The sequence below is a fragment of the Pararge aegeria genome, chromosome 21 (assembly GCF_905163445.1).
Source record: "Pararge aegeria chromosome 21, ilParAegt1.1, whole genome shotgun sequence".
NCBI lineage: Eukaryota > Metazoa > Arthropoda > Insecta > Lepidoptera > Nymphalidae > Pararge > Pararge aegeria.
In genome coordinates, this window is record NC_053200.1 from 10,015,861 (window position 1) to 10,029,890 (window position 14,030).

The window sequence follows — 14,030 nt, forward strand, 5'->3', positions numbered from 1 at the left end:
TAGCTTAGTACCCATAACACAAGCTACGCTTACTTTGGGACAAGATGGCGTTGTGTGTATTGTCGTAGTATATTTATTTATTTATATATTATATCATAATTCCCATATTTTTTGTTGAAATGCACTCAAATATTACAAAGCAAAAAATTTTGTAAGTTTACCCGAGCTTGTCTGTTGAAACGTTAAGTTTGATTTGATAAATTATTTTAGCGTTAACCCGTTTTGATGATAGTTATAGGTTTATATGATTGAAATGGTATTTGTTTTTCTGATCGTGTGGTGACGGCAGATCGGAATACTAGTTTGACCACCTCCTATTCCCGCAGGTGTCGCACGAGGCGACTAAAGAAACAATACGCAGAGCGTCCTCTGTTCCGCTACTACCATCCCGTTTATCACGCGTGGTGATTATTTATCTCCCGTTGCTTTTTAGTCCAGCAGTAGACTGTTATAGACTACTGATTGATTGATTGATTAATTTAAATAGTGGTTCTAATTTTGAAAATAAAACAAATTATTATATTACCTCATGTGTTTGGACAGCCCTGCTGTTTATATGGTCTTAATCCTCGCATAGGGGAAAGGATGGAATTAATCTGGAACTAATTAGCGACTGTTGTGCTCATGTTAACATTCAAATACGTACGTTTATTCGCCATACGTGCGCTTGGCTTCATTATAAGCTTGCATCGTTTTCAATATAACGAAAGATTTTGTTGCGATTTTTGTTGTTGCTTCCTTGGTGAACTCTTTTCGCGTAGGTTCGTTCTTTAAACGGTTGATTACTCGATGGGTTAGCGAGTTTTATAATCCATACTTGGTAATATTGTTACAGTGAAAGTGTCTGTATTTGTTTTTTTTATTTGTATAACCCATGTTTGGCTCAACCGAAGTACCCATCTTGACAAAATTTTGCATAGAGTTAGCTAGCTTTTAACCTCTTCACTATTATTTTTTGGGCTGAAGTTCTTTCTCACATGACATATTTTCCTCCTTGTTTCTTTAAATCGGTTAAAAAACGTTACATAAAACATGCAATATTCACTCAAAATAACAACGTAACCCGTCGTTGTTATAATCTGTTTAAAGTGGCATCATTATATTTTCTCCCATACATTGAGGGTATTAGAATCGACGATACATTTTTATGCTACGACTAATTGGCGCCTACTTATAATGCGAAAGGGAATCCACGCCTCTTCACGCGAGCTTTTCCACCGACAAAGACCATCGCACAAAGGAGCATCCTCTTACCTTGGCAGCCAGAGAAAAATATGTTTCTCAGTGAATATCGATTTCAAATAACGTTGCAACCTTTTCAGATAACGAGGTGACGTTTCCCCTTTTTCCCGGTCGCCGCTTGTTCCATACAGTGGGAATTTAACCGAAATAAGGAGATAACGAACCTAATGGCTGAAATATACGAGACTCGATTGGCCACGCGAGTCGATTGTACGGCTGCGTTGCTCCTTTAAAAAAAGTCATATTCTACCACCTTGTAATCCTTATGTAGGGTTACTTATTTATGCTAACTCGCACTGCGGTTTTTAATCGGGCGACATTTTGATTTTCATTAATGTAACGTAAGAGTTTATATAGAACTGCGCGTATTTGCGACTAAAATAGAGTATAACAGCGCGATTCTAACATCATGTCATAAAAATGTAAATAGTTATATTTTGATTTTTTTTATCTTACATAAAACTAAGCACGTAGCTAAATAATACGAGTATATGCTAAATACATATAATTGCAATCAGCAAAAACGTAGCAAGGTTTTTGCTACTACATAAACTCTGTTCCAAGGAGGTTTTCTCTATAACATTCTCAAAGGAGTGTGAAAGCTAGCAACCCGTACCTCGCCATCGTGGTGAAACCGTTCCACATTCTGAGAGAAGACCCGTGCCCTATAGTGGACCTGTAATGAGTTGAAAATAATAAACATTGTTTTGAAATATTTCCTTTTGTCAACAGGTTCTTCTACTTGTACCACTTCTCGTTCTACGCGTACCACTACCGCTTCAACGGCCAGTACAGCAGCCTCGCCCTCGTCACTTCCTGGCTCTTCATACAAGTAAGTATCTTACAAGTATTAACCTTCATTATATAATATACTCTGGACTCTACTCTGGTTTCAGTTTGGTAGGTCCAATTTCGAGTAGTGGGCAGCGACCATGCTTTCTGAGTTCCAAGCCGTAGGTTCGATTCCCACAACTGAAAAAAGGTTGTGTGATAAACACGATTGTTTTTCAGTGTCTGGGTGTTTATCGCTGTATTATAAGTATTTATGTGTATTATATTCTTTTAAATATTCAACAGCTACTTTGGGGCTAGATGGCGATGTATGTATTGTCGTAGTATATTTATTTATTTATTATGCAACCTAAACCAGGCGGGGTTTAGGTAGCATGATGTTTTCATAACAAGTACTGCAGTGCGAAAAGATCATAGTCGTTTAATAATATGTATTGCCAGTGTTGAATTATGGCTCCGAAAAATTATCGCAAACTATAAAAAAAGCTATGCTCGGAGTATCCGTACGTAATCAAATCGGAAAATAAGCTAACAAAAACCGAAATAGTACTACTTACATTGGCTTTAAATTTTATTTGCTGTCACGTCATTCGGGTCTCAGTTCAAAGTTCAAAGTAAAACAGTTTTTAAAGTGTAAAGCTGTGATAGCCTAGTGGTTAGGAGGCTTCACTTTCGGGGAACCGAGTTCGATCTCCGGAACCTTTTCGAGTTTAAAAAACACCTATTCGGAATTTAAATAACACTTCAACGGTCAAGGAAAATATCGTGCATATATATAACATGCATGCCTAAGAGTTTTCTATTATTCTTGAAGGCGTGTGAACTCCACTAAACCGCCCTTGGTCGGCGTGGTTGACTATTACCTAAACATTCTGAGAGAATCATTCGGTATTCTGAGAGAAGCCCGATGACATGTAGTGAGTAATAGGTTCAAAATTATAATGGTGATTCTGAGAGTTACAGACATACATATTGTTTATATATTAATATAAACAAACAGTACATATATATTATATATGTTAGTAATATGAAACAAGATTAAATATATTTTTTTCACTTGTGTTATGACTTAGAAAGAACTTTAACATAAAACCACACTAGTAAGAGTGCATGCAGTCCAGTTTACCGATGTCATATTTATTCAGGGCACTTTGATGAAGGCCGCGCCTGGAGCCATGTTCAGTTAGACAAACTGTTTATTTTACCCGATATTAGCACTTTACTGCAATCTAATGCTTATTAATATAATACTTTGCCGTTAAAAAACAATATTTGCACCGCTCTTCATAACTGAAAGAACTTGTTTAATGAAAATGTCCAGATTGTTATAAACGACCAAGATCCCACGTTAGCCGTATATACGTTATAAAGGCCGAAATGTTGTCAGCGCGTTTTGCATATCAAATTAGGAAGTAAAGGTATAAAGAAAAGATGTCTTGATTGCATAAGACTTCGGCGTCCCTTCCGTGTTGGAATCTCCAGCACTTCTCTCTTTCTTTTCGGAATTATGTGCTTTATAATTAATTAAATAGCATTAAGTGTTCAACATTACGTTCTCAAAGTCGTCTGAAGTCTAACAGTCCGCACTGGGCAACTAAACTAAAGCCTAGAACCCTTTTTGTTCTGAGAGAAGACCCGTGTACTGGGTCGGTCATGGGTTGATAAAGATGATAACTATAACGTCAAATATAGTTTATTCGCATGTCAGTATACATAAAAACTTTATACTTACAAAAATAAGGAGGAAATGTCGGATTGTGAGCCAAACATAAATAGAATAGTGCTGACAGGGCAACAAAAAGACAGGTCACGGGGTCGAGTCGCGCGGCCTTAGGGATCATGAGCGAGTTGTGACTTTGCGCACATAAGTAGAAAATATTTGCAGCGGTATGTCACTGAAGTCGCACGTTTTATAAAGTGCCTAGATATTTCTTCCATATTAGTATTACAGCAAGCCTTCATTTATCAACGTCAAAGTCAAAGTCAAAAATATCTTTATTCAAGTAGGCCCACAGGTGGCACTTTTGATGCGTACATAAGAATTACACGGTAGTGAGATGATGGCGATAACCACATTCGTAAACTTAAAACTAAAGCTACGAGGGTCCCAAACGCGTCCCGGTCTAAGAAGAAGCCCACAACAAACTTAGCCGGGTGGTTTTTTCTTTTTTTTTTTTGTTATCGCCATCTCACCATGTCATTTTAAATTATCATCGTCAACAACTCGGCTGATGGACGTCCTGTGATAGCGATAGGCCTTTTGTCCAGCCACCTGAGACTCGCTTGCAATCGTCTGTCAAAGCTGCGTTTTCCGGAATTCAAACGCAACTCCAGAAAAATGCGCAACCAACGGTCCTCAGCGTTATGCTTTTCACCAATCACTAGCGTGTCTAGTAACCACCTACCGACAAAGATTCACACTTGACAGATTAGCCGGATATAGAGTCAAGGGCTACTACTACAAGTTGTAGTGGAATAAAATAAACAGAATCGTGTTATGTCAGCAAATCAGGTTCTTCGGCGGTTAGTTTTCCTCATTATTAAGTGTATTATAATTATTTTTTAAATTTTATTAGCTGCGTAGCGTTCTGCTTCAGCGTTTATTACGGGTTCTTACAAATCCCGTGGAAATCGTTGGTTTTCCTAGGATGAAAAGAGGCCATGTTAGTGTAAATGCCATTCTCCATCCTCTCAACTAGAAATCAAGTTTATTGGTGGCTTAGGGCGTGAAATTTAGGCGAGTACCTTTTCATTTTGATGATCACTCAGGCATTTAGTGGAATTACTAAATTCCCGGTTGAACTGTGTCCTTCTACCTCTCAACCTCGTGGTTATTATTTTTAAACTAAAGCAGAAAGCCTCTTATCCGAGGAGGCGCGGGCCCCGAGCATTTGTCAACAAATCACGTCCCCATACGTTATTATGACTTGCCACTCTTTGCGCGCGTCACCTTACGAAATTCAACGCGAGCGGAGTGGAGATTAGGGGCGATATTCGTCGTATAAATTATTTATTGCTCGACTTTTTTATAATTATTTATGAAGGAAGTATCATTACGCCATTTCACTGTCTGTTGAAATGTTCCCCGGTATTTATACTCGTACCTATTCCTACTAATATTATAAATACGAATGTGTTTTTGTTGGTCTATGGTTCTTTCACGCAGCAACCTATAACATCCCGATACATTATTCCAACTTGCAATTCGTCGAAAAATTCAAAGCTGGTAGAGATGGGATTATTATATTATTGGATGGCTTTTTTAAATCATTCCCTATGAAGGAAATATCATTGCACCGTTTCACCATTTCTGTTGAAGGGTTAATCGGTGGAAAGGTAAAGGTTATTTTACATTGCTGACTACAATGGTGAAAACTATTAAATAGCTGACTATAGGTCTGGTACTTAATAGTTTCTAAATCAAAAAGGGAAAGGCAATAGATCATACAGATAAATAGAAAACTTTCAGGATTTTAAAGTATTCATTACTTAAGTAGTGTTAAGCATATTAATGCTCGTCTTCACTAAACCCCCTTAATTCTAAAAGAAAAAAAAACGTTTCACGAACTCTTAAGTGACCACTTCAGTGGGTATGTCTTACCACTTTAGGCGCCTATTACTAGGGGACTAGTAAAGTGACACTTGTCAGATGATAAAAATACAAATTCAGTTTTTTTCTTTTTAATAACTACCCTAAATCCATACTAAAGGTTTAAAATATGATAATACAAACTTAAAATACCTACCTTGAGGCAAAGAGCAATCAAAGGCAGGAACCATATAGAAGTTAGGTTATATGAGTTGCCTAGTGAAAATCGATTGGTGAAAGGTAAATGTATACCTAGGAATCTTCTTTGATTAGTCGTTGCTCACTTAGGTATTGCCTAGTCTGTCGTTACTGAAAATAAGCATAAGTTTAACAGACATAGGTATACACAACAGGGCTATAATAAATAACTACTCTTACATCGTACCTCATCATTCTCATATATGAATATCCAAATATTATGTGTTAATTAACACATAATCAATTAACACATAAACACAAGACAATTATACAGGCCATGCAAACTTTTCAACCGTCAAGTCGACGTCGTTATAAGCAGGAAGCACACAGGAAGAAATCATCCAATAAAACAATACTTGTGCCGAACAAATATCAAAAACGAAGAGCCGTATGGGGCGACTCGCGGAAGTAGTTGGGGGTTGATTTCCGGCGTGCGGAAGCTAACAACACGCTGCGGAGTCGGTCGCCTGACAGATATGAGTTCCCTATAAAGAATGAACAAATACTTATTGTTTTTGTATTGTATTATGTCTTGTTAGTCTAGTGCCTAGCAGGTGTTCGTTGGTTCGATTCGAGCCAAAAATCCTGTTTGATTTTTCAATCAAGAAATTAAAGAAGTCAGGAAATTGCTTTTGGTCGCTTGAAGAGCACGTTATTTCCAAATTGGGAAATCGATCGAATTGGGATCGGGAATCGAACCCGGAGACTTCCTTACGAGTATTAGATCACAGCATTAACCACTGCGCCGGGGAGGTTATCGAGCTCTCAGGCATTCAGGCTCCCTCACGATGTTTTCCTTCACCGTGATCTTGAATTGCTCAAAATGGACATGACCCCCGATAAGTAATGTATGGTATGCGGTATAGGGTGCGTGCTACGGATCAAACTCGGTTCTTCTGAAAGAGATTGTGACGCTTTCATTTAAGCCCGCTTGAGTGCAGCGTGAAGATCAAAGCTACGACGCATTAAGACGGAATTTGATTGTTCATAAGATATCCAAGTAAACATAATCCTAGTAAATAATTGATAAAAACTAAAACGGAGATTAATTTTGGAATTTAACGAATAAAATATACTATGATACAAGTCCAACTCCGAGACGAGAATTTGAAGAATCCTCCGTTATAATTAATACATTTTTAGTAAATTTTCCTTAAATGGATTATTTAATTTGCCTAAGCTAAGACTGACAGTCTATAAATTTTCTTTATAACTTGAGTTTTCATTTTAATTTAGAGTATAGTAAATACGGTAGAATCCGAAGCGTACCTAGGCAGTCCGGCTCGTTGAATCTGTTGGCATCACTTACAATGTGCTGAAAGCTGACAATAACAGGATATCAGAGACAGGATGTAATTATCTCATAAATACTATTGCGATAACAAATAGGGATGTTCAGTTTAACAAGCGTGAGACATTCTTGTTTTGTTTATTGTTAAATAATAACCTGATTGTTTCGAGAGATTGTAAGCCTTATACTATTTAATTTGATTTTTGTTTAATTTTAAGATTAAAATAAGACTAACTGAGCACTAGTGGCGGTTTTCAAAACAGACTTTCAAAACATTAGTGTCTACAAAAAAAACTTACATACATCTTCATCATCATCATCATATCAATCCATTACCAGTCCACTACAGGGCACGGGTCTCCTCCCAAAATGAGAAGGGTTTAGGCCGCAGTCCACCAAGCATTTGAGACCATTATGGAGAACTCTCAGGCATGCAGGTTCCCTCAAAATGTTTTCCTTCACCGTTGAAGCAAGTGGTGTTTTAATTTCTTAAAACGCACGTAACATAGAGGAGCGAATTCCAAGTCGGCCACCAGAAAGGGAAGCTATTGTCCTCACCACTGGGCTATTGCCGCTTTTTCGCATCCATTAATGTAAATTTGATTTACACTATCTCAAATACATAATTAATTTACATTGGACTTACTTTTATTTAAAAAAATAATGTCTCTGATCTTAGTAATAAAGCCTTTTGTGACTGCTCATCCGGGGACGTTCTATTGCCAGGCTAAGTTCTGTCGGCAGGCAGTATTGCTGCGTTCCGCCTGACTTATAACCTACGCGTCAGGTTGATGGACAAAGGGCGGCACTTTGTAGCGCACGTTTCTTGCATGACCTAGGACGTGTTGTTCTGTTTATAAGCGATATTTTCCCACTTGCCATCAGGTGTGCTATCTGCATGGTCTGTCAGTTATAACTGTGTAAAATAAAGCAGGTAGGTAGGTGGGATTGATGCAATAACTGGATCTTATTACTTAAGAATTTAAATAAGTTGAACTGAACGATAATCCACTGTTTCAAGTGATAGAATGCATACTGTTAAAAACTGTTTATATTAACTTTATTGCAAATATCAAGCATAACCTGCTGATAATTAATCCCGCAGCTAAGCCTTTTAAATTGAAAGATTTTTAGTAGCCTGCGAGTCGAAGATTAATTATGTACTTTTTGGCCAAAATGGTACAACGGGAAAATAATCTGAGGCACATTTCACGATACTCGTCAAGGGGAACGGCGCTCTGTCAGATTACAGAGTGGGGGGAGTCTACAAACAGGCAGGCTCTACGGAATGCAAAGTGGGGCTTATCTTATAATCATCGAGCGTGGCACCTTATTAATAAAAATCAGATTTCACGAGTTCGCGCCTCGCGGACTACGTGATGCGCGTTAAATCTGGACCTGCGCCATATTCATTTAAAATTAAGAATAATTATAGGCCTATCTCTATTTTACCTTTCCTGTCAAAAGTCCTGGAGCGCATTGTTCATGGGCAACTATCTCTATTTCTTAGGAAAAATAACATTTTAAGTCCCTATCAATCTGGATTTCGTCCTGGACACAGTACTACTACAGCCCTTGTTAAAATTTGCGATGATATTAGATGCGGTATGGATGAACAAAAAGTAACAGTCTTAGCATTACTCGATTTCTCTAATGCTTTCAATACAGTAGATTTTGAAATTCTTCTGGCTATTCTTGATTCCATAAATATATCCTGTAATGATTTAAATTGGTTTCGTTCATACCTCTATGACCGTAAACAGTGTGTACGTATTGATAGTAAGTGTTCTTCTTGGTGCAGTCTCAGTGCTGGTGTCCCACAAGGTGGTGTTCTTTCTCCTCTACTTTTTTCCATTTTTATAAACTCATTGACAGATTTGCTTTCGCTGTCTTTCCATCTCTATGCTGATGACTTGCAGATTTATACGTCAACCTCTGTTGATGACATATCGGGGGCTATCACTCGTTTGAATTCGGACCTGAACTTAATTAGTTCATGGAGTAAATCGAGTGGGTTGTCTATAAATGCTAGTAAATCCCAGGTCATCTTAATCGGCAGCCGGCTGCAAATCTCTAAAGTTAGCTTCTCGTCTCTTCCTTCTGTAGTCTTTGATGGCGCTATACTTGAGTTCAGCAGTTCTGTTAAAAACTTGGGTATTATCATGGATAATACGCTCTCGTGGGGTCCTCAAATATCCGAGCTTAGTCGCAAGATCTACGCTGTAATTGGTAGGCTTAAAAGGTGGAAATACTTTTTACCTATTCGTACCAAAATTTGTCTGGCCCACTCTCTTTTACTTCCTATAGTGGACTACGCAGACACGTGTTATTCTGATATACCCCAGTACCTTCTTAATAAACTTGAGCGGCTCCAAAATCTAATCATAAGATTTATCTTTGGGCTTAAGAAATTTGACCAAATTACTCATTACCGTCAGCAACTCAAGTGGGTAACTGTTAATGATAGGCGAAATATCCATATTCTTACTTTACTTTATTCTCTTCTATATAGTCCTATCTCTCCGCTTTACCTTAAAGAGCGTTTTTCCTTCTCTCAGCATCTTGTCAGTCTCCGGTCAGCGAATGACAACAAGCTTGAGATTCCCTTATCTCGCTCTCAGCGCTATAACGAGTCATTCACTGTTAAAGCTGTAACACTGTGGAACTCGCTCCCCTGGGAAATACGTCATTCCGAAACCATTCACCTGTTTAATCATCGCTTAAAGAATTATTACTTATCTATGTAATTGAGTAGTATGTAAGTTTATAATAGCATAAATATATATCACATATATCTATCATAGTATATATAAATTTATGTTGGTATTTGTGTAGTTAATATGTAAATGTAGTATGTATGTTCATGTAAGTTTATATTACATTTCTTTTTTTTTTTGTTTTTTTTGTAACTTACTTTATGCACCATCCATTTTCCACTCTTTTATCGGCTTCGTACGCTCAGGTTGCCTTTAAAAGATCACTTTTAGTGATAAGGCCGCCTTTGCACCCTAGCACTAAGTACTATTACTGTTTTCCTTGTATTTTCCTTTTTTTGTTGTGTTGCAATAAAGTTTTTCTATTCTATTCTATTCTAAGAGCTTGTTAGAAATACTCATTATTTGGTTTTACGGGCTTTTCAAACGTTTAGGACCTGTAATTACATCTTAGGTGTAATTGTTAAGCATGTTGTGATAACGAGTTTCCGGGTCAAACTTAGAGATTACAATCAGGCGTCATTTTCAGTCCGGCCGGATCCGATCGGATTCCCATCAATGCCATCAATTGATTAATTCAGGGTGACTCTCGCTTTCCGGTTAAAAATGTACACTTAGTAAGGTAATCAAATCAAATATCACAGTCCAATATTAGGATTAGACAACGAGCAAACAAATAAAATCTAGGTTTGAAAGTAACTAGTAAAATTTTAACGATGTAACGAGTAGCTCTAGTGTTCCTAGATTTCATTTCCACGGATACATCAATTATTATCTATACTTATTAATTTACTTACAAGTTTTAGTCGGAGTGACACTTTGTGGGCTTTTCTGTCAAGAAACTCTTAGTAGCAGCCTGTGGGTTTATATGAGCGGTGACTACTTGTTTGCCTCGGAGAGCACGTTAAGTCGTTTGGCCGGTTATCTATAATAGAATCAATATTTTTTGTGTGATGATTCACTTACACTCGATATCAAATCAAAGTTTATGGAATAGAACTAAATCATAAATAAAAAACAGGAAAATCATTTAACTAATGGGCTACACTATTAACAATATAAAGTGTTTTCTTAAATTAAACACTTATCCAAATCCATTTTGAGTTTATTTTTATCACCAATGCAACGTTCATAAAGCAGTCTATTTTCAACCATGTTTTTTTAAATATAAGATTTAGCGATTTTGAAACTTAGATTTTTTGATTATTTTGTCTTAAATAAAAATTATTCTACCATATTAATCGAAAAAAAGGTTCTAAATAGAAGGATCACCATAATCGAAATTTTTGGAGTTACAACTTCTGATATTTTCTAACGGGATTTGGTCATATTATATTGCAACGAAATAGCGGGTAAGATAATATAAATATAATATTTATGTACAATGTACTTAACCAACAGTTTTGCCAACATGGGTACAGCTAAGATTTCGTGTTACAATTCACAAGGCCCATATTAATGGTTCAACTAACTTGGCGAAAATCCTAAGTAAACAAGGATTAACGGCGATGGAAGCGCAGTAAAGTGGAGTAATCTTGCAGATCTCTCGCTAATCATAGTTTACACTTAGCTACACAAACTGCGGCTGGCTCACCAAACCGTCGTACAATACTGACACCATAAAATTTTATCTGCTAACCGAGTTTCGGTTATGTATAATTTTTAGATATGTCATGTAAATATATTGTGTTGTTGTATTAGAAATTTTCTTTTACTTGATTACCAAACCAGCTGATTTCGCATTGTATTCGCAATGCCTAACAAGTGACTCATTTAAGGCACATTCGGATATTTTACTTAATTTTTATTTGTCTATACTTCCGGTATTTATCCGATATTTATATTGCCATAAAGCCAACTCTGAATAATTGAAAAGATAGATAATGAGACCTCGTTTTTTGCACTTTTTAAACAGGGTTGAGGTAAATCTCAAAACGTTTTTAATGGATGTATAAAAGGGCACCTCTTTCCATTAAATATCGTTCAAACGTTTGATCCCTTTTTATATTTGCCGTGGCGATGATCATCGGACAGATTCGGGAGGTCGTGTTAATTAAGGCCGTATAACATCCAAATTTCATCCCTGCATGTATTTAATCTCTACTTTGTATTGATTTCATTTTCAAATGGTTTAAATTTTAAATCTAAATCATTTCCGAAATATTGGGACTTTCGATGGTTTAAATAAAGATGGCTTAGTTGTTTATATTAATTCAAAATGTTTTCCTTGTTATAGCACTCCATGTTGTACTTCTTCCATCACTACGAGCTGCCGGTGATACTACAGCAGGCGCAACTACAACAACTTCTACTACGAACTCATCACGGAATGGGTGGAATGATGGGTCTGGCTGGTATAGCCGCTTTAGCGAGTGGTGCCGCTTATCATGACGCTCCTGGTACAGGTACGCAAGCTACGCCGCCAACTGCTCAGTCTACTACCCAAACCGTTCAGAACACGGTACAGTCCACTGTGACTCAGACATCGCCTTCTGTCTCTACAGCTCAAACGAACACCACACACACTGGAGATGTAGTGTCCTCTGGAGTCATAAGTACACAGACTACAGCAGCAGGTACTGATACTACCACAGTCAACCAAACTGAGGATAGAATTGTGACAACTTCCATTAATCAATCCATCACAAATGCAGATAAGCCAAACGCCTTAGCGCCGAGCGTTGAAAAAGCGATAAATATTCAAGAAATCAAAAGAAAGAATTCTGACGACGATATCAAGTTGATTCGAAGTAGTAACTCAGCTCCGACAATCAGTCTTGATAGTGAAAATTATGATTTGCCTGGTAGAGCAAAAAATGATAATACAACAAACTCTAACTTGGATAAAGTTGAGAGTTCGACTTTAGATCGTAGACGAGTTGGAAGCGTGGAAAATGAAGATGGGCCCCCTATTACTAATAAACCATCAACTACGGTGCAACGAGCTCCTATAGCGACCCCTGAGGCTGATGATTTAGACTAGACTCGTATAAATTATGTACCTCTATGCTTTCTAATATGATATGATAACGTGCAGTTTGTATTTTATATAAGTTTAAAGAATCTGAAGTCATGGCCGTAAAGTTAATAGGTAATATTTTGTGAATTACTCTTAAGTGTGTTGCACATGACGACTTTTTCAGGCAGCACTCACCTGCCAATTGCGCAGACGCAAAGCAATGTGCAAAGATAGTACCTTTAGTACAAGAATTAACAATTCGCTGCACACGATGCACGATGGTTTTTGAGTATTTGAACAGTATAACGCCACAGTAAAATATTCCTGACTATCCAGCAGCTCAAATTGAAACTGAAATGAAACGGTTTTACTACCTACTGATTCAAAACAAAGTTCACTTTACTATGATGTGATAATGTTTTGACTGGAACTGTCGAGTCTAGACCTCTTTTTAGTTACTACTTTCGAAAAAGTCATCGTGTGCAATGGCCCTAACGTAGAATGGTACTTATTTATCATGAAACTTGGTAAGTTAGGCTCGGTTTAGATAATTTTAGTCAGGAAGAAAGATTGAACTTTAATGTGCTAGAATAATATACCGTTACGATGCGCGCGGCCGTTTCTGTAGCCTAATCAGATATTTTAATTTGGAACAGCAAATCAAAAACTTATTTTACTGAGAGCCAATTTGGTGTTGCAGCTGCAGACTACAACACTGACTGAACTGTCCTGAAATCGTATTATTGATTTTTTTTTCATATGGTTCTCACTGAAAGTGTATATTGTACGAAATTAGAAAGGTACATCTCAGCTTCGATTTGGACTCGGGGACTACCAGGCACGAGACCACTAAGGTAGTACTCATGTACTTTTGGGTGCTTCGTACCCGAAAGGTGCCAACTTGACCCCATAGTAACGCCTCAGCTGTCCGTCCGTCCATCTGTTACTCTGTCAGCGGACTTAATCTCCTGAAGCGTCATAAGTAGTCATATAATGTATATTAACTGTTGCCGCTCAACAAAAAATTGAATTAAAAAAAGAAAGTTGAAAATTAAAGACACACAAGATACGTGTTTGTCCGATCTTTATAATAGTTTAGTGTTTCATATTACTTCTGGTACGGGACCCTTCGCGTGCAAGTACTACTGCCATTTATTTCTATTGTCATTTTTATCCGTATCTTTTTGTTTTTATTACCTCACATCTGTTCAAGTGATAGCAAGATGATCTGAATATTTATGGGAC

At 37.3% G+C, this 14,030-nt stretch overlaps 1 protein-coding gene across 1 annotated transcript in view; it reads left to right on the top strand.

Annotated features, from left to right (window-relative positions):
* The window catches only part of LOC120633031 (membralin), a 155,271-nt gene extending 141,475 nt beyond the window's left edge, over positions 1 to 13,796 (top strand). The window contains exons 10-11 of the mRNA XM_039903069.1: positions 1,975 to 2,074; positions 12,063 to 13,796. Coding sequence (XP_039759003.1) covers positions 1,975 to 2,074; positions 12,063 to 12,809 — 847 coding nt within the window. The 3' untranslated portion in view covers positions 12,810 to 13,796. The remainder of the gene's footprint in view (positions 1 to 1,974; positions 2,075 to 12,062) is intronic.
* The last annotated feature ends 234 nt before the right edge of the window (positions 13,797 to 14,030 follow it).